Source organism: Somniosus microcephalus, unplaced genomic scaffold, assembly GCF_052327205.1.
Source record: "Somniosus microcephalus isolate GS21.2 unplaced genomic scaffold, FLI_Smic_1.0 unresolved_chr6, whole genome shotgun sequence".
In the NCBI taxonomy this organism is placed as follows: domain Eukaryota; kingdom Metazoa; phylum Chordata; class Chondrichthyes; order Squaliformes; family Somniosidae; genus Somniosus; species Somniosus microcephalus.
This window is the reverse complement of record NW_028225184.1, coordinates 12,167,699-12,188,625: the sequence shown is the minus strand read 5'-3', so window position 1 is coordinate 12,188,625 and position 20,927 is coordinate 12,167,699. Positions and strand designations below refer to the sequence as shown.

Genomic DNA, 20,927 nt, shown 5'->3' with positions numbered 1-20,927 from the left:
AGACAGAGAGAGAGACAGAGGGAGAGAGACAGAGAGAGCAACACAGAGCGAGACAGAGAGAGAGAGAGAGCGAGACACACAGAGACAGAGAAAGAGACAGAGAGAGATGGAGAGAGAGAGAGGAAGGGAGAGTCAGAAAGAGACAAAGACAGAGGAGAGGGAGAGAGAGACAGAGCGAGAGAAAGAGAGTGTGAGAGAGAGTGTGAGAGAGAGAGAGTGTGAAAGTGAGAGAGAGTGTGTGAGAGAGAGTGTGTGAGAGAGTGTGAGAGAGAGAGTGTGTGAAAGTGAGAGAGAGTGTGAGAGAGAGAGTGTGTGAGAGAGAGAGAGAGATGTAGACGAGCAGTTTGCAGCCTGTCCCGGTGTCTGGAGCTGTTTCTTTCTGTAGCAGCGCCCACACCAGGTCCCTCCCACTCCTTCAATCTGTTGTTGTGCTCCGGCTCCTTGCTTCAGCCCAACACACGTCAGTCCCAGCGGGGAGGGGATGAGGGGAGAGCAGCGTTAATGCAGCTCGGATCCTGCTCTCACTGAATTGGAGCTGTGTCGTGCCGCTGGGCGACCTGCTGCACCGACCGGGCAGCCATGGAGAAGAGATCCAGAGAGATGGTCATCTTCCTGCTGGTTGCTGGGCTCATGGGTGAGTGCAGCTCAAGCATTCTGATCTTAAGGCGATCAATTGTACTGCGGAGGGGGAGAGAGGGGGACAGAGATAGAGAGAGACAGAGAGAGAGAGAGAGACAGAGACAGAGAGAGAGACAGAGAGAGAGAGAGAGACAGAGACAGAGAGAGAGAGAGAGAGAGGGTGAGAGACAGAGAGAGAGAGAGACAGAGAGACAGACAGAGAGAGACAGAGACAGAGAGAGAGAGACAGAGAGAGAGAGAGACAGAGAGACAGACAGAGAGAGACAGAGACAGAGTGAGAGAGAGACAGAGAGAGAGAGAGAGGGGGGAAAATGGAGGATGGCTATTTACAGATGACTCTGATCTCTCCCCTTGTGTGAGAGGGAATATGAAACAGAAACTGATCACATCGGGGTGCTCACAGCATCCCATAGGCCATCGACCACAACGCCCGACAGAGCTCGATTCTCCACCCAATGTCGCTCTCCCTCCCCTCCAATCCCCATCCCCTACAATCCCCTCCCCTCCAATCCCCCTCCCCTCCAATCCCATCCCCTCCAATCCCCCTCCCCTCCAATCCCCCTCTCCTCCAATCCCCTCCCCTCCAATCCCCTCCCTTTCAATCCCCTCCCCTCCAATCCCATCCCCTACAATCCCCTCCCCTCCAATCCCATCCCCTACAATCCCCTCCCCTCCAAACCCCCTCCCCTCCAATCCCCTCCCCTCAATCCCCCTCCCCTCCAATCCCATCCCCTCCAATCCCATCCCCTCCAATCCCCTCCCCTCCAATCCCCCTCCCCTCCAATCCCCCTCTCCTCCAATCCCCTCCCCTCCAATCCCCCTCCCCTCCAATCCCATCCCTCCAATCCCCTCCCCTCCAATCCCCCTCCCCTTCAATCCCCTCCCCTCCAATCCGATCTCCTCCAATCCCCCTCCCCTCCAATCCCATCCCCTACAATCCCCTCCCCTCAATCCCCCTCCCCCCCAATCCCCCTCCCCTCCAATCCCATCCCCTCCAATCCCCTCCCCTCCAATCCCCCTCCCCTCCAGCCCCCCTCCCCTCCAATCCCCCTCCCCTCCAATCCCCCTCCCCTCCAATCCCCCTCCAATCCCCCTCTCCTCCAATCCCCCTCCCCTCCAATCCCCCTCCCCTCCAATCCCCCTCCCCTCCAATCCCCCTCCCCTCCAATGCCCCTCCCCTCCAATCCCCCTCCCCTCCAATCCCCCTCCCCTCCAATCCCCTCCCCTCCAATCCCCTCCCCCTCCAATCCCCTCCTCTCCAATCCCCCTCCCCTCCAATCCCCCTCCCTTCCAATCCCCCTCCACTCCAATCCCTGCCCCCTCCAATCCCCCTGCCCTCCAATGCCCCTCCCCTCCAATCCCCCTCCCCTCCAATCCCCCTCCCCTCCAATCCCCCTCCCCTCCAATCTCCTCCCCTCCAATCCCCCTCCCCTCCAATCCCCCTCCCCTCCAATCCCCCTCCCCTCCAATCCCCCTCTCCTCCAATCCCCTCCCCTCCAATCCCCCTCCCCTCCAATCCCCCTCCCCTCCAATCCCCTCCCCTACAATCCCCTCCCCTACAATCTGTTTCTATTTTGAATTGTGTTTCCCGAGGGAGACAATATTATCAAAACAAATTTAACAGAAAATCTGCGAGGTTGAGAATGGCGCATCATCCTGATCACGTGAACCAGCACAGCATGAATTCAGGATCGATTATTGCAAGAGGGACCAATTGTATTGATTTTCAGATGGGTAGTTAGATGCAGAATAAAGCTCCCTCTACACTGTCCCATCAAAACACCCCAGGGCAGGTACAGCACGGGGTTAGATACAGAGTAAAGCTCCCTCTACACTGTCCCATCAAACACTCCCAGGGCAGGTACAGCACGGGGTTAGATACAGAGTAAAGCTCCCTCTACACTGTCCCATCAAACACTCCCAGGGCAGGTCCAGCATGGGGTTAGATACAGAGTAAAGCTCCCTCTACACTGTCCCATCAAACACTCCCAGGGCATGTACAGCACGGGTCAGATACAGAGTAAAGCTCCCTCTACACTGTCCCATCAAACACTCCCAGGGCAGGTACAGCATGGGGTTAGATACAGAGTAAAGCTCCCTCTACATTGTCCCATCAAACACTCCCAGGGCAGGTACAGCACGGGTTAGATACAGAGTAAAGCTCACTCTACACTGACCCGTCAAACACTCCCAGGGCAGGTACAGCATGGGTTAGATACAGAGTAAAGCTCCCTCTAAACAGTCCCATCAAAAACTCCCAGGGCAGGCACAGCACGGGGTTAGATACAGAGTAAAGCTCCCTCTACACTGTCCCATCAAACACTCCCAGGGCAGGTACAGCACAGGGTTAGATACAGAGTAAAGCTCCCTCTACACTGTCCCATCAAACACTCCCAGGGCAGGTACAACACGGGGTAGATACAGAGTAAAGCTCCCTCTTACACTGCCCATCAAACACTCCCGGGGCAGGTACAGCACGGGTTAGATACAGAGTAAAGCTCCCTCTACACTGTCCCATCAAACACTCCCAGGGTAGGTACAGCACGGGTTAGATACAGAGTAAAGCTCCCTCTACACTGTCCCATCAAACACTCCCAGGGCAGGTACAGCACGGGGTTAGATACAGAGTAAAGCTCCCTCTACACTGTCCCATCAAACACTCCCAGGGCAGGTACAGCACAGGGTTAGATACAGAGTAACGATCCCTCGACACTGTCCCATCAAACACTCCCAGGGCAGGTACCGCACGGGTTAGATACAGAGTAAAGCTCCCTCTGCACTGTCCCATCAAACACTCCCAGGGGCAGGTACAGCATGGGGTTAGTTACAGAGTAAAGCTCCCTCTACACTGTCCCATCAAACATTCCCAGGGCAGGTACAGCACGGGGTTAGATACAGAGTAAAGCTCCCTCTACACTGTCCCATCAAACATTCCCAGGGCAGGTACAGCACGGGTTAGATACAAAGTAAAGCTCCCTCTACCCTGTCCCATCAAACACTCCCAGGGCAGGTACAGCACGGGGTTAGATGCAGAATAAAGCTCCCTCTACACTGTCCCATCAATCACTCCCAGGGCAGGTACAGCACGGGGCTAGATACAGAGTAAAGCTCGCTCTACACTGTCCCATCGAACACTCCCAGGGCAGGTACAGCACGGGTTAGATACAGAGTAAAGCTCCCTCTACACTGTCCCATCAAACACTCCCAGGGCAGGTACAGCACGGGTTAGATACAGAGTAAAGCTCCCTCTACACTGTCCCATCAAACACTCCCAGGGCAGGTACAGCATGGGGTTAGATACAGAGTAAAGCTCCCTCTACACTGTCCCATCAAACACTCCCAGGGCAGGTACAGCACGGGTTAGATACAGAGTAAAGCTCACTCTACACTGACCCGTCAAACACTCCCAGGGCAGGTACAGCATGGGTTAGATACAGAGTAAAGCTCCCTCTACACAGTCCCATCAAAAACTCCCAGGGCAGGCACAGCACGGGGTGAGATACAGAGTGATGCTCCCTCTACACTGTCCCATCAAACACTCCCAGGGCAGGTACAGCACAGGGTTAGATACAGGGTAAAGCTCCCTCGACACTGTCCCATCAAACACTCCCAGGGCAGGGACAGCACAGGTGAGATACAGAGTAAAGCTCCCTCTACACTGTCCCATCAAACACTCCCAGGGCAGGTACAGCACGGGGTTAGATACAGAGTAAAGCTCCCTCTACACTGTCCCATCAAACACTCCCAGGGCAGGTACAGCACGGGGTTAGATACAGAGTAACGCTCCCTCTACACTGTCCCATCAAACACTCCCAGGGCAGGTACCGCACGGGTTAGATACAGAGTAAAGCTCCCTCTGCACTGTCCCATCAAACACTCCCAGGGCAGGTACAGCATGGGGTTAGTTACAGAGTAAAGCTCCCTCTACACTGTCCCATCAAACATTCCCAGGGCAGGTACAGCACGGGGTTAGATACAGAGTAAAGCTCGCTCGACACTGTCCCATCAAACATTCCCAGGGCAGGTACAGCACGGGTTAGATACAAAGTAAAGCTCCCTCTACCCTGTCCCATCAAACACTCCCAGGGCAGGTACAGCACGGGGTTAGATGCAGAATAAAGCTCCCTCTACACTGTCCCATCAATCACTCCCAGGGCAGGTACAGCACGGGGCTAGATACAGAGTAAAGCTCGCTCTACACTGTCCCATTGAACACTCCCAGGGCAGGTACAGCACGGGTTAGATACAGAGTAAAGCTCCCTCTACACTGTCCCCATCAAACACTCCCAGGGCAGGTACAGCACGGGTTAGATACAGAGTAAAGCTCCCTCTACACTGTCCCATCAAACACTCCCAGGGCAGGTACAGCATGGGGTTAGATACAGAGTAAAGCTCCCTCTACACTGTCCCATCAAACACTCCCAGGGCAGGTACAGCACGGGTTAGATACAGAGTAAAGCTCACTCTACACTGACCCCGTCAAACACTCCCAGGGCAGGTACAGCATGGGTTAGATACAGAGTAAAGCTCCCTCTACACAGTCCCATCAAAAACTCCCAGGGCAGGCACAGCACGGGGTTAGATACAGAGTGATGCTCCCTCTACACTGTCCCATCAAACACTCCCAGGGCAGGTACAGCACAGGGTTAGATACAGGGTAAAGCTCCCTCTACACTGTCCCATCAAACACTCCCAGGGCAGGGACAGCACAGGTGAGATACAGAGTAAAGCTCCCTCTACACTGCCCATCAAACACTCCCAGGGCAGGTACAGCACGGGTTAGATACAGAGTAAAGCTCCCTCTGCACTGTCCCATCAAACACTCCCAGGGCAGGTACAGCATGGGGTTAGATACAGAGTAAAGCTCCCTCTACACTGTCCCATCAAACACTCCCAGGGCAGCTACAGCACGGGGTTAGATACAGAGTAAAGCTCCCTCTACACTGTCCCATCAAACACTCCCAGGGCAGGTACAGCACGGGTTAGATACAGAGTAAAGCTCCCTCTACACTGTCCCTTCAAACACTCGCAGGGCAGTACAGCACGGGTTAGATACAGAGTGAAGCTCCCTCTACACTGTCCCATCAAATACTCCCAGGGCAGGTACAACACGGGGTTAGATACAGAGTAAAGCTCCCTCTACACTGTCCCATCAAACATTCCCAGGGCAGGTACAGCACGGGTTTAGATACAAAGTAAAGCTCCCTCTACCCTGTCCCATCAAACACTCCCAGGGCAGGTACAGCACGGGGTTAGATGCAGAATAAAGCTCCCTCTACACTGTCCCATCAAACACTCCCAGGGCAGGTACAGCACGGGTTAGATACAGAGTAAAGCTCCCTCTACACTGTCCCATCAATCACTCCCAGGGCAGGTACAGCACGGGGCTAGATCCAGAGTAAAACTCGCTCAACACTGTCCCATCGAACACTCCCAGGGCAGGTACAGCACGGGTTAGATACAGAGTAAAGCTCCCTCTACACTGTCCCATCAAACACTCCCAGGGCAGGTACAGCACGGGTTAGACACAGAGTAAAGCTCCCTCTACACTGTCCCATCAAACACTCCCAGGGCAGGTACAGCACGGGGTTAGATACAGAGTAAAGCTCCCTGTACACTGTCCCATCAAACACTCCCAGGGCAGGTACAGCACGGGTTAGATACAGAGTAAAGCTCCCTCTGCACTGTCGCATCAAACACTCCCACGGCAGGTGCAGCATGGGGTTAGATACAGAGTAAAGCTCCCTCTACACTGTCCCATCAAACACTCCCAGGGCAGGTACAGCACGGGTTAGATACAGAGTAAAGCTCCCTCTACACTGTCCCATCAAACACTCCCAGGGCAGGTACAGCATGGGTCAGATACAGAGTAAAGCTCCCTCTACACTGTCCCATCAAACACTCCCAGGGCAGGTACAGCACGGGTTAGATACAGAGTAAAGCTCCCTCTACACTGTCCCATCAAACACTCCCAGGGCAGGTACAGCACGGGGTTAGATACAGAGTAAAGCTCCCTCTACACTGTCGCATCAAACACTCCCGGGGCAGGTACAGCACGGGTTAGATACAGGGTAAACTCCCTCTACACTGTCCCATCAAACACTCCCAGGGCAGGGACAGCATGGGTTAGATACAGAGTAAAGCTCCCTCTACACTGTCCCATCAAACACTCCCAGGGCAGGTACAGCACCTGGTTAGATACAGAGTAAAGCTCGCTCTACACTGTCCCATCAAACACTCCCAGGGCAGGTACAGCACGGGTTAGATACAGAGTAAAGCTCCCTCTACACTGTCCCATCAAACACTCCCAGGGCAGGTACAGCACGGGTTAGATACAGAGTAAAGCTCCCTCTACACTGTCCCATCAAATACTCCCAGGGCAGGTACAGCACGGGTTAGATACAGAGTAAAGCTCCCTCTACACTGTCCCATCAAACACTCCCACGGCAGGTGCCGCACGGGTTAGATACAGAGTAAAGCTCCCTCTACACTGTCCCATCAAACACTCCCAGGGCAGGTACAGCACGGGTGAGATACAGAGTAAAGCTCCCTCTACACTGTCCCATCAAACACTCCCAGGGCAGGTACAGCACGGGTTAGATACAGAGTAAAGCTCCCTCTACACTGTCCCATCAAACACTCCCAGGGCAGGTACAGCACGGGGTTAGATACAGAGTAAAGCTCCCTCTACACTGTCCCATCAAACACTCCCAGGGCAGGTACAGCATGGGTTAGTTACAGAGTAAAGCTCCCTCTACACTGTCCCATCAAACACTCCCAGGGCAGGTACAGCATGGGGTTAGATACAGAGTAAAGCTCCCTCTACTCTGTCCCATCAAATACTCCCAGGGCAGGTACAGCACGGGGTTAGATACAGAGTAAAGCTCCCTCTACACTGTCCCATCAAACATTCCCAGGGCAGGTACAGCACGGGGTTAGATACAGAGTAAAGCTCCCCCTACACTGTCCCATCAAACACTCCCAGGGCAGGTACAGCACGGGGTTAGATACAGAGTAAAGCTCCCTCTACCCTGTCCCATGAAACACTCCCAGGGCAGGTACAGCACGGGGTTAGATGCAGAATAAAGCTCCCTCTACACTGTCCCATCAATCACTGCCAGGGGAGGTACAGCACGGGCTAGATACAGAGTAAAGCTCGCTCTACACTGTCCCATCAAACACTCCCAGGGCAGGTATAGCACGGGTTAGATACAGAGTAAAGCTCCCTCTACACTGTCCCATCAAACACTCCCAGGGCAGGTACAGCACGGGTTAGATACAGAGTAAAGCTCCCTCTACACTGTCCCATCAAACACTCCCAGGGCAGGTACAGCATGGGGTTAGATACAGAGTAAAGCTCCCTCTACACTGTCGCCTCAAACACTCCCGGGGCAGGTACAGCACGGGTTAGATACAGGGTAAACTCCCTCTACACTGTCCCATCAAACACTCCCAGGGCAGGTACAGCATGGGTTAGATACAGAGTAAAGCTCCCTCTGCACTGTCCCATCAAACACTCCCAGGGCAGGTACAGCACATGGTTAGATACAGAGTAAAGCTCCCTCTGCACTGTCCCATCAAACACTCCCAGGGCAGGTACAGCACGGGGTTAGATACAGGGTAAAGCTCCCTCTACACTGTCCCATCAAACACTCCCAGGGCAGGTACAGCACGGGTTAGATACAGAGTAAAGCTCCCTCTACACTGTCCCATCAAACACTCCCAGGGCAGGTACAGCACGGGTTAGATCCAGAGTAAAGCTCCCTCTACACTGTCCCATCAAACATTCCCAGGGCTGGTACAGCACGGGTTAGATACAAAGTAAAGCTCCCTCTACAGTGTCCCATCAAACACTCCCAGGGCAGGCACAGCATGGGTTAGATACAGAGTAAAACTGAAATTCTCATCCTTGTTTTGAAATCTCTGCATGGCCCTTTCACCCTCCCTATCTCTGTAACCTCCTCCAGCCCCTACACCCCTCCCTATCTCTGTAACCTCCTCCAGCCCCTAGAACCCTCCCTATCTCTGTAACCTCCTCCAGCCCTACACCCCTGCCTATCTCTGTAACCTCCTCCAGCCCCTACAACCCTCCCTATCTCTGTTATCTCCTCCAGCCCCTACACCCCTCCCTGTCTCTGTAACCTCCTCCAGCCCCCTACAACCCTCCCTATATCTGTAACCTCCTCCAGCCCCTACACCCCTCCCTATCTCTGTAACCTCCTCCAGCCCCTACAACCCTCCCTATCTCTGTACCCTCCTCCAGCCCCCTACAACCCACCGAGATCTCCGCGCTCCTCCAATTCTGGCTTCTTGAACATCCCCCGATTTCCATCGCTCCACCATTGGCGGCCGTGCCTTCAGCTGCCTGGGGCCTGAGCTCTGGAATTCCCTCCCTAAACCTCTCCGCCTCTCTCTCCTCCTTTAAGACGCTCCTTAAAACCGACCTCTTTGACCAAGCTTTTGGTTACCTATCCTAAGATCATTTCTGGAGGGATAGAACTGAAAGGTACTGATGTTATGCTAAACTTGTATCAAACCTTGGTTAGACCATACTTGGAGCACTGTGCACCGTTCTGGTCAACATATACCTTGGTTAGACCGCACTTGGAGCACTGCGCACAGTTCTGGTCTCCATATACCTTGGTTAGACTGCACTTGGAGCACTGTGCACAGTTCTGGTCTCCATATACCTTGGTTAGGCCACACTTGGAGCACTGTGCACCGTTCTGGTCTCCATATACCTTGGTTAGACCACTCTTGGAGCACTGTGCACAGTTCTGGTCTCCATATACCTTGGTTAGACCACACTTCGAGCACTGTGCACAGTTCTGGTCTCCATATACCTTGGTTAGACCACACTTGGAGCACTGTGCAGAGTTCTGGTCTCCATATACCTTGGTTAGACCACACTTGGAGCACTGTGCACAGTTCTGGTCTCCATATACCTTGGTTAGACCACACTTGGAGCACTGTGCACAGTTCTGGTCTCCATATACCTGGGTTAGACCACACTTGGAGCACTGTACACAGTTCTGGTCTCCATATATCTTGGTTAGACCGCACTTGGAGCACTGTGCACAGTTCTGGTCTCCATATACCTTGGTTAGACCACACTTGGAGCACTGTGCACAGTTCTGGTCTCCATATACCTGGGTTAGACCACACTTGGAGCACTGTACACAGTTCTGGTCTCCATATATCTTGGTTAGACCGCACTTGGAGCACTGTGCACAGTTCTGGTCTCCATATACCTTGGTTAGACCACACTTGGAGCACTGTGCACAGTTCTGGTCACCATATACCTTGGTTAGACCACACTTGGAGCACTGTGCACAGTCCTGGTCTCCATATACCTTGGTTAGACCGCACTTGGAGCACTCTGCACAGTTCTGGTCCCCATATACCTTGGTTAGACCACACTTGGAGCACTGTGCACAGTTCTGGCCTCCATATGCCTTGGTTAGACCACACTTGGAGCACTGTGCACAGTTCTGGTCTCCACATACCTTGGTTAGACCACACTTGGAGCACTGTGCACAGTTCTGGTCCCCATATACCTTGGTTCGACCACACTTGGAACACTGTGCACAGTTCTGGTCTCCATATACCTTGGTTAGACCACACTTGGAGTACTGTGCACAGTTCTGGTCTCCATATACCTTGGTTAGACCTCACTTGGAGCACTGTGCACAGTTCTGGTCTCCGTATACCTTGGTTAGACCTCACTTGGAGCACCGTGCACAGTTCTGGTCTCCATATATCTTGGTTAGACCACACTTGGAGCACTGTGCACAGTTCTGGTGTCCATATACCTTGGTTAGCACACACTTGGAGCGCTGTGCACAGTTCTGGTCTCCGTATACCTTGGTTAGACCTCACTTGGAGCACCGTGCACAGTTCTGGTCTCCGTATACCTTGGTTAGACCTCACTTGGAGCACTGTGCACAGTTCTGGTCTCCATATACCTTGGTTAGACCTCACTTGGAGCACCGTGCACAGTTCTGCTCTCCGTATACCTTGGTTAGACCTCACTTGGAGCACCGTGCACAGTTCTGGTCTCCGTATACCTTGGTTAGACCTCACTTGGAGCACTGTGCACAGTTCTGGTCTCCGTATACCTTGGTTAGACCTCACTTGGAGTACTGCGCACAGTTCTGGTCTCCGTATACCTTGATTAGACCACACTTGGAGTACTGTGCACAGTTCTGGTCTCCATATACCTTGGTTAGACCACACTTGGAGCACTGTGCACAGTTCTGGTCTCCATATACCTTGGTTAGACCACACTTGGAGCACTGTGCACAGTTCTGGTCTCCATATACCTTGGTTAGACCACACTTGGAGCACTGTGCACAGTTCTGGTCTCCATATACCTTGGTTAGACCACACTTGGAGCACTGTGCACAGTTCTGGTCTCCATATACCTTGGTTGGACCTCAGTTGGAGCACTGTGCACAGTTCTGGTCTCCATATACCTTGGTTAGACCACACTTGGAGCACTGTGCACAGTTCTGGTCTCCATATACCTTGGTTAGGCCACACCTGGAGCATTGTGCACAGTTCTGGTCTCCGTATACCTTGGTTAGACCACACTTGGAGCACTGTGCACAGTTCTGGTCTCCATATACCTGGGTTAGACCACGCTTGGAGCACTGTGCACAGTTCTGGTCTCCGTATACCTTGGTTAGACCTCACTTGGAGCACTGTGCACAGTTCTGGTCTCCATATACCTTGGTTAGACCACACTTGGAGCACTGTGCACAGTTCTGGTCTCCATATACCTTGGTTAGACCTCACTTGGAGTACTGCGCACATTTCTGGTCACCAAATTATAAAAAGGGTATAGAGGAACTGGAGAGGGTGCAGAGATTTACAAGGATGATCCCAGAAGCCTGTCAGGAAAGGATTAACAGGCTGGATCTCTTTTCTCTTGAAAGGAGGAGGGGTGACTTGATCGAGGTATTTAAAATTATGAAACATTTTGATAGAGTGGATACAGAGAGAATGTTTCCACTTGTGGGGAAGAGCATAACTAGAGGCCATCAATATAAGATAGTCACCAAGAAATCCAATCGGGAATTCAGGAGAAACTTCTTTACCCAGAGAGTGGTGAGAATGTGGAACTCGCTACCACAGGGAGTGGTCGAGGGGAGGTTGGACAAGCATACGAGGAAGAAGGGAATAGCAACATAGGAACAGGAGGAGGCCATTCAGCCCCTTGAGCATGTTCTGCACTTCAATGAGATTATGGCTCATCTGCGACCAAACTCCATCCACCCGCCTTTGCCCCATATCCCTTAATACAAGTAACGTTCGCGCCACACAAGTGCCAGGCAATGACTATCTCCAACAAGTGAGAGTCTAACCACCTCCCCATGACATTCACCGACATTACCATCGCTGAATCCCCCACCATCAACATCCTGGAGGGTCACCATTGACCAGAAACTGAACTGGACCAGCCACATAAATACTGTGGCTACAAGAGCGGGTCAGAGGCTGGGTATTCTGCAGCGAGTGTCTCACCTCCTGACTCCCCAAAGCCTTTCCACCATCTACAAGGCACAAGTCAGGAGTGTGATGGAATACTCTCCACTTGCCTGGATGAGTGCAGCTCCAACAACACTCAAGAAGCTCGACACCATTCAGGATAAAGCAGCCCGCTTGATCGGCACCCCATCCACCACCTTAAACATTCACTCCCTCCACCACCGGCGCACCGTGGCTGCAGTGTGTACCATCTACAAGATGCACTGCAGCAACTCGCCAAGGCTTCTTCGGCAGCACCTCCCAAACCCGCGACCTCTTCCACCTAGAAGGACAAGGGGCAGCAGGCGCGCGGGAACACCGCCACCTCCAAGTTCCTCTCCGAGTCACACACACCATCCCGACTTGGAAATATATCGGCCGATCCTTCATCGTCGCTGGGTCAAAATCCTGGAACTCCCTCCCTAACAGCGCTGTGGGAGCACCTTCACCACACGGGACTGCAGCGGTTCAAGAAGGCGGCTCACCACCACCTTCTCAAGGGGCATTTAGGGATGGGCAATAAATGCTGGCCTTGCCAGCGACGCCCACATCTCAGGAACAAATAAATAAAATACCTTTGGTTAACAGAAATCTATCAATCTCCGATTTAACATTAACAATCGATCCCCAGCACCAATTGCCCTTTGCGGAAGAGAGTTCCAAACTTCGACCACCCTTTGTGTGTAGAAGTGTTTCCTAACATCACTCCTGAAAGGCCTGGCACTCATTTTTAGACCGTGCCCCCTAGCCCTAGAATCCCCAACCAGCAGAAATAGTTTCTCTCTGTCTCCCCAATCAGTTCCCCTTAATATTTCAATTAAATTCAATTCAATTCAATTCAATTCAAATCGCTTTATTGGCATGACAAGGTACATCTTATGTTGCCAAAGCATCGAAAAACATTCATGTTTGTTCACAAAACTACAGATCTATCCATACAGTGTATAAACAGATATATCCCTGAGTGTATAAATATACATTCATATAATTTATATATACTCTATTCTTATATTTAGTGGTTGTCCCTCTGTTTATGGCAAGCTGTAACATAGTGTGCCGCTAGTGTTATGCAATTTCTCTCTTCCCCTAGTAGGTATGGGAGTTTTTGGTCGTCATTCAAATTTCTGAATTCCGGGCATATTTTTGTGAATTTTGGGTAGAAATTCTCCCTTATGCCCTGATATTTTCTACAAGCTGTGAGGAAGTGCATCTCTGTCTCCACCACTCCCTGACTGCAGTGAGAGCATATCCTGTCCTCTCTTGGTAGCCGGGTCTGTCTGTGTCTGCCTTTTTCGATCGCCAGGTTATGTTCACTAAGTCTGTACATTGTCAAGGTTTTTCTCAGTTTGCTATCCTTTACCATGCTCAGGTAATCAGCCATGTTGTATTGTCTGTTTAGGGCCAAGTAGCAATTGAGTTTGCTTTGGGTTTTTGTTGTTTCTGCCCAATATGACAGATATTTTTCCTTTTGCTTAGCGACGATTGTGTTGGGTCGAATTCTTTGTGTTACGCTGTCACTGTCCTGGGGCTGGTTATTGTTAGTAGTGTTAGTAGTTACTTCACTGAGTCCCAGGACTAGTTGACTGAGGGTATTCTTCTTTATGGTCTAGAAAACTTCCATCGGATCACCCCTTAACCTTCTAAATTCCAGGGAATTCAACCCTAGTTTGAGTGATCTCTCCGTGTAACTTATCCCTCGAAGTCCGGGTATCATTCTGGTCAACCTACGCGGCACTGCCCCCCAAGGGCAATATATCCTTCCTAAGGTGTGGTACCCAGGGCTGCTCACAGTGCTCCAGGTGTGGTCTAACCAGGGCTCTGTACAGCTGCAGCATAACGGGGCAGTAATTCCTCCCCAAACGCGGGAGTACGGTCGGGGTACTCACGCGTCTGGCCGGAGGAAATGCCGGTTTTCAGCATGCACAGCGCATGCGCTGAAAACCGGCATTTCCTCTCCTCCAACCCAAGAGGTGAAGAGGCTAGCGCGTGCGCTGTAGGGGGCAGCGCGTGCGTCTTGGATTTCCTCGGTTTTGGGGGATTTGCGCATGTCTAAAGGCCTCCGGTCTTTACGCTTGTAAAAAGCACACAGAATCACAGAAACCCCACAGTGCAGATAGAGGCCATTTCGGCCCATCGAGCCTGCACCGACACATATCCCACCCGATCCCCGTAACCCCTACACCAACACATATCCCACCCTATCCCCGTAACCCCACGTATTTAATCCCCCTAACACTAAGGGTCAATTTATCATAGCCAATCAACCTAACCCGCACATCTTTGGACTGTGGGAGGAAACCGGCGCACCAGGAGAAAGTATTTATTTTTACAGGTAAGTGGTGTTTTAGTGTAATTTAGAATTTTTTTTCCACAGGTTTATTATTTTAAAGAATCTACAATAAGGTAAGTTTAGTTTTAGACCCTTTTTATTAAAAAAAAAATTTAAAAATTGTTTAAATTATTTTTTTAACTTATTTATACTTAATTTAATGATTGGGATGTTTTTTAAATTTTTATTTAAAGTTTAAATAGTGTTTTGGGCCCCCCGTAGTTTTCATGAGTTTGACAGCTATTACTCTCAAACTCATGAATGAACCTTCCCCTCCCCTGATTGGTTGTACAGTGCTCACCTGATCCCAGCCGGCACATCGCACTAACTACGCCGCTGGATCAGGTGAGCACTGCGCGCTGACATCTGAACCGGGCCTGTGACAGGAAATGCAAGCAGGCCCGGGCTTCAGATGCCAGCGCGCAGGGTGAGTGCACGTCGGGGGCTTGCACGCGCGGCAAGCCCCCGACACCAAGTTCTGGGCCAACTTCTACCCCCTTGTATTCTAGTCCACCAGATATAAAGGCCAGGAGTCCATTTGCCATTTTGATTATTTTCTGTACCTGTTTATTTAACAGGAAACACAGAGTTGGGATAAATGGTTCGTTCTCGGGCTGGCAATCAGTAACTAGTGATGTTCCACAGGGGTCAGTGCTGGGACCCCAACTCTTTACAATCTATATTAACGATTTGGAGGAAGGGACTGAGTGCAACATATCCAAGTTTGCCGACGATATAAAGATGGGAGGGAAAGCAGTGAGTGAGGAGGACATAAAAAACCTGCAAAAGGACATAGACAGGCTAAGTGAGTGGGCAGAGATTTGGCAGATGCAATATAATGTGGGAAAGTGTGAGGTTATGCACTTTGGCAGAAAATATCAAAGAGCAAGTTATTATCTAAATGGAGAGAAACTGCAAAGTGCTACAGTACAAAGGGATCTGGGGGCCCTGGTGCATGAAACACAGAAGGTTAGTATGCAGGTGCAGCAGGTGATCAGGAAGGCCAATGGAATCTTGGCTTTTATTGCAAGGGGGATGGAGTATAAAAACAGGGAAGTCTTGCTTCAGTTATACAGGGTATTGGTAAGGCCACACCTGGAATACTGCGTACAGTTTTGGTTTCCATATTTAAGAAAAGATATACTTGCTCTCGAGGCGGTTCAGAGAAGGTTCACTCGGTTGATTCCAGAGATGAGGGGGTTGACGTTATGAGGAAAGGTTGAATAGGTTGGGACTCTACTCATTGGAGTTCAGAAGAATGAGAGGCGATCTTATCGAAACATATAAGATTGTGAGGGGGCTTGATCGGGTGGATGCGGTGAGGATGTTTCCACTGATGGGTGAGACTAGAACTAGGGGGCATAATCTTAGAATAAGGGGCTGCCCTTTCAAAACTGAGATGAGGAGAAACTTCTTCACTCAGAGGGTAGTAAATCTATGGAATTTGCTACCCCAGAGAGCTGTGGAAGCTGCGACATTAAATAAATTTAAAATGGAGATAGACATTGTCCTAGCAGATAAGGGAATTAGGGGTTACGGGGCGAGGGCAGGGAAGTGGACGTGAGTCTAGATTCAGATCAGCCATGATCCTATTGAATGGCGGAGCAGGCCCGAGGGGCCGTATGGCCTACTCCTGCTCCTATTTCTTATGTTCTTATGTTCTTATTTCTGCATCTACCAAGCCAAAGATGTGCAGGTTAGGTTGATTGGCTATGATAAATTGACCCTTAGTGTTAGGGGGATTAAATACAGTGGGTTACGGGGATGGGGTGGGATATGTGTTGGTGTAGGGGTTACGGGGATCGGGTGGGATATGTGTCGGTGCAGGCTCGATGGGCCGAAATGGCCTCTATCTGCACTGTGGGGTTTCTGTGATTTCTTCTGTGATTCTGAAGTGTACAGGGCATTGGTGAGACCACACCTGGAGTGCTGCGTACAGTTTTGGTCACCTTATTTAAGGAGGGATATACTTGCATTGGAGGCAGTTCAGAGTGTGTGGATGAGGGTAGTGCAGTTGATGTGGTCTACATGGACTTCAGTAAGGCTTTTGACAAAGTCTCACATGGGAGACTGGTCAAGATTCAGATTCAGATCAGATTCAGTTTAGATTTATTTGCCATATGTAACAAGTACAATGGAGTCCATTATTAAGGAGACAGTAACAGGACATTTGGATAATCATAATTTAATAAGACAAAGTCAGCATGGTTTTATGAAGGGGACGTCATGTTTGACAAATTTGCTGGAGTTCTTTGAGGAAGTAACATATAGGGTGGATAAAGGGGAACCAGTGGACGTAGTGTATTTAGACTTCCAAAAGGCATTTGACAAGGTGCCACACGGAAGATTATTGCTTAAGATAAAAAATCACGGGATTGGGGGTAATATTCTGGCATGGATAGAGGATTGGCTATCTAACAGAAGGCAGAGAGTTGGGATAAATGGTTCATTCTCAGACTGGCAATCAGTAACTGGTGGTGTTCCGCAGGGGTCAGTGCTGGGTCCCCAACTCTTTACAATCTATATTAACGATTTGGAGGAGGGGACCGAGTGTAACATATCAAAGTTTGCAGATGGTACTAAGATGGGAGGGAAAGTAGTGAGTGAGGAGGACATAAAAAACCTGCAAGGGGACATAGACAGGCTAAGTAAGTGGGCAGAGATTTGGCAGATGGAATACAATACTGGAAAGTGTGAGGTTATGCACTTTGGCAGGAAAAATCGTCGAGCAAGTTATTATCTTAATGGCAAGAAACTGGAAAGTACTGAAGTACAAAGGGATCTGGGGGTCCTGGTGCACGAAACTCAAAAGGTTAGTATGCAGGTGCAGCAAGTGATTAAGAAGGCCAATGGAATGTTGGCTTTCATTGCTAGGGGGATAGAATATAAAAATAGGGAGGTATTGCTTCAGTTGTACAAGGTATTGGTGAGACCGCACCTGGAATACTGCGTACAGTTTTGGTGTCCATACTTAAGAAAGGACATACTTGCTCTCGAGTCAGTACAAAGAAGGTTCACTCGGTTAATCCCGGGGATGAGGGGATGGACATATGAGGAGAGGTTGAGTAGATTGGGACTCTACTCATTGGAGTTCAGAAGAATGAGAGGCGATCTTATTGAAACATAGAAGATTGTGAAGGGGTTGGATCGGGTGGATGCAGGGAAGATGTTCCCGATGATGGGTGAAACTAGAACTAGGGGGCATAGTCTTAGAATAAGGGGCTGCTCTTTCAAAACTGAGATGAGGAGGAACTACTTCACTCAGAGGGTGGTAGGTCCATGGAATATGCTGCCCCAAAAAGCTGTAGAAGCTCCATCATTACATAAATTTAAAACAGAAATAGACAGTTTCCTAGAAGTAAAGGGAATAAAGGGTTACGGGGAGCGGGCAGGAATTTGGACATGAGTCTAGGTTCGGATCGGTCATGGCCCTGTGGGTAGCGGAGCGGGCCCAGGGGCCGTGTAGCCTGATCCTGCTCCTATTTCGTGTGTCTAATTCTGTTAGATTCAGGAGATGGTTCTGTGATAGTGGATTGGCGGTTAGGATCAGATCAGCCATGATCTTATTGAATGGCGGAGCAGGCTCGAGGGGCCGAATGGCCGACTCCTGCTCCTATTTCTTATGTTCTTATGTTCTTATACATACAGCGCCGCGTTCAGAGTCAATACAATGGCTTCCCTCCGCTCCGGCCACCATGCCCGGCTCCCCTCCTCCCATCCGGACTGCGAGTCACCCGAAATGGAGCTGCCGGCCGACGTGCTCCAGCGGGTCGGCTTGGCTCCTGCTGCTGCTCACCGCGCTGCCTCTGCCCGACTCGCCGAGCACCTCGCTCCGGTTGCGGGAGCGAGCGGCGAGAGCTGGCCGCCCGAAACAGGGAGAGCGATCTCAGCACCGGACCGTCACGGCCGCCATCTTGACTCGGTAAGAGCCCATGGGATCCAGGGCAATTTGGCACATTGGATCCAAAATTGGCTTAGTGGCAGGAGGCAGAGGGTGACGGTCGAAGGTTGTTTTTGTGACTGGAAGCCTGTGTCCAGTGGTGTACCGCAGGGATCGGTGCTGGTTCCCTTTGCTGTTTGTAGTGTACATTAATGATTTAGATATGGATGTCGGAGTAAGTTCGCAGATGACACGAAAATTGGTGGGGTGGTAAATAGCGAGGAGGGAAGCCTCAGGCTACAGGACGATATAGACGGGGTTGGTCAGATGGGCAGAACAGTGGCAAATGGAATTTAACCCTGAAAAGTGTGAGGTGATGCATTTTGGGAGGACTAACAAGGCAAGGGAATACACAATGAATGGTGGGACCCTAGGAAGGACAGAGGATCAGAGGGACCTTGGTGTGCATGTACATAGATCCCTGACGGCAGCAGGACAGGTAGATAAGGTGGTTAAAAAGGCATATGGGATACTTGCCTTCATTAGCCGAGGCATAGAATATAAGAGCAGGGAGGTTATGATGGAGCTGTACAAAACGCTAGTTAGGCCACAGCTGGAATACTGTGTGCAGTTCTGGTCGCCACACTATAGGAAGAATGTGATTGCATTGGAGAGGGTGCAGAGGAGATTCACCAGGATGTTACCTGGGCTGGAGCGCTTCAGCTATAAAGAGAGACTGGACAGGCTGGGGTTGTTTTCCTTTAGAGCAGAGAAGGCTGAGGGGGGACCTGATTGAGGTGTACAAAATGATGAGGGGCATAGATAGAGTAGATAGTGGGGAACTTTTCCCCATAGTAGAGGGGTCAATAACCAGGGGGCATAGTTTCAAGGTAAGGGGCAGGAGGTTCAGAGGGGATTTGAGGAAAAACTTTTTCACCCAGAGGGTGATTGGAATCAAGGATGTTCTTGCCATGGAAGGATTTCAGCGAAGATTCACCAGGCTGATACCTGGGATGGCAGGAATGACGTATGAGGAGAGATTGAGTCGATTGGGCTTATACTCGCTGGAGTTTAGAAGAATGAGAGGGGATCTCATTGAAACTTATAAAATTCTGACAGGACTGGACAGACTAGATGCAGGAAAGATGTTCCCGATGGTCGGGGAGTCCGGAACCAGGGGTCACAGTCTAAGGATAAGGGGTAAGCCATTTAGGACAGAAATGAGGAGGAGTTTCTTCACCCAGAGAGTGGTGAACCTGTGGAATTCTCTACCACAGAAGGCAGTAGAGGCCAATTCATTAAATATATTCAAGAAGGAGTTGGATATATTTCTTAAGGCTAAAGGGATCAAGGGATATGGGGAGAAAGCAGGGACCGGGTACTGAATTTGGATGATCAGCCATGATCACATTGAATGGCGGAGCAGTCTCGAGGGGCCGAATGGCCTACTCCATAGAAACATAGAAACATAGAAGATAGGAGCAGGAGTAGGCCATTCGGCCCTTCGAGCCTGCTCCGCCATTCAATGAGATCATGGCTGATCATCCAAATTCAGTACCCTGTCCCTGCCTTCTCCCCATATCCCTTGATCCCTTTAGCCTCAAGAAATATATCCAACTCTTTCTTGAATATATTTAATGAACTGGCCTCCACCGCCCTCTGTGGCAGAGAATTCCACAGGTTCACCACTCTCTGGGTGAAGAAGTTCCTCCTCATTTCAGTCCTAAATGGCTTACCCCTTATACTTAGACTATGACCCCTGGTTCTGGACTCCCCGGCCATCCGAAACATCCTTCCTGCATCTAGTCTGTCCAGACCTGACAGAATTTTATAGGTTTCGACGAGATCCCCTCTCAATCTTCTAAACTCCAGTGAGTATAAGCCCAATTGACCCAACCTCTCCTCATACGTCATTCCTACCATCCCAGGTATCAGCCTGGTGAATCTTCGCTGCACTCCTTCCATGGAAAGAACGTCCTTCCTCAGGTAAGTTGACCAAAACTGCATACAATACTCAAGGTGCAGTCTCACCAAGGCCCTGTACAACTGTAGCAAGACATCCTTGTTCCTGTACTCGAACCCTCTCGCTACGAAGGCCAACATACCATTTGCCTTCTTAACCGCCTGCTGCACCTGCATGCTTACCTTCAGCGACTGGTGCACAATCCTATCTTGCTCTTATACCCTCCTGCTCCTATCGTCTATGTTTCTATGGAACTCAATGCCTGAAAGGGTGGTAGAGGAAGGAACCCTCAACATTCAAGAAGCACGTAGATGAACACTTGAAACGCCATAGCATGCATCACCAACAACGATGAGTCAGCCTACAGGGAGGAGGTCCAGCATCTTGTGAAGTGGTGCGCCGATAACAACCTGGCCCTTAACATCAAGAAAACCAAAGAAATCATTGTGGACTTCAGGAAGTCTAAAGGCAGAAGTCACACCCCGATCCACATCCATGGGGCTGTGGTGGAAAGGGTGGACAGCTTTAAGTTCCTCAGAGTCCACATCACGGAAGACCTCTCCTGGTCCCTCAATACCTCCTCTCTG

General features: G+C 50.6%; 1 protein-coding gene across 1 annotated transcript in view; it reads left to right on the top strand.

The window, feature by feature from the left end:
- Positions 1-451: 451 nt before the first annotated feature.
- Positions 452-20,927, top strand: part of igsf8 (immunoglobulin superfamily, member 8) — a 39,635-nt gene continuing 19,159 nt past the window's right edge. The window contains exon 1 of the mRNA XM_085978190.1: positions 452-634. Within this exon, the coding sequence (XP_085834316.1) occupies positions 580-634 (55 nt within the window). The 5' untranslated portion in view covers positions 452-579. The remainder of the gene's footprint in view (positions 635-20,927) is intronic.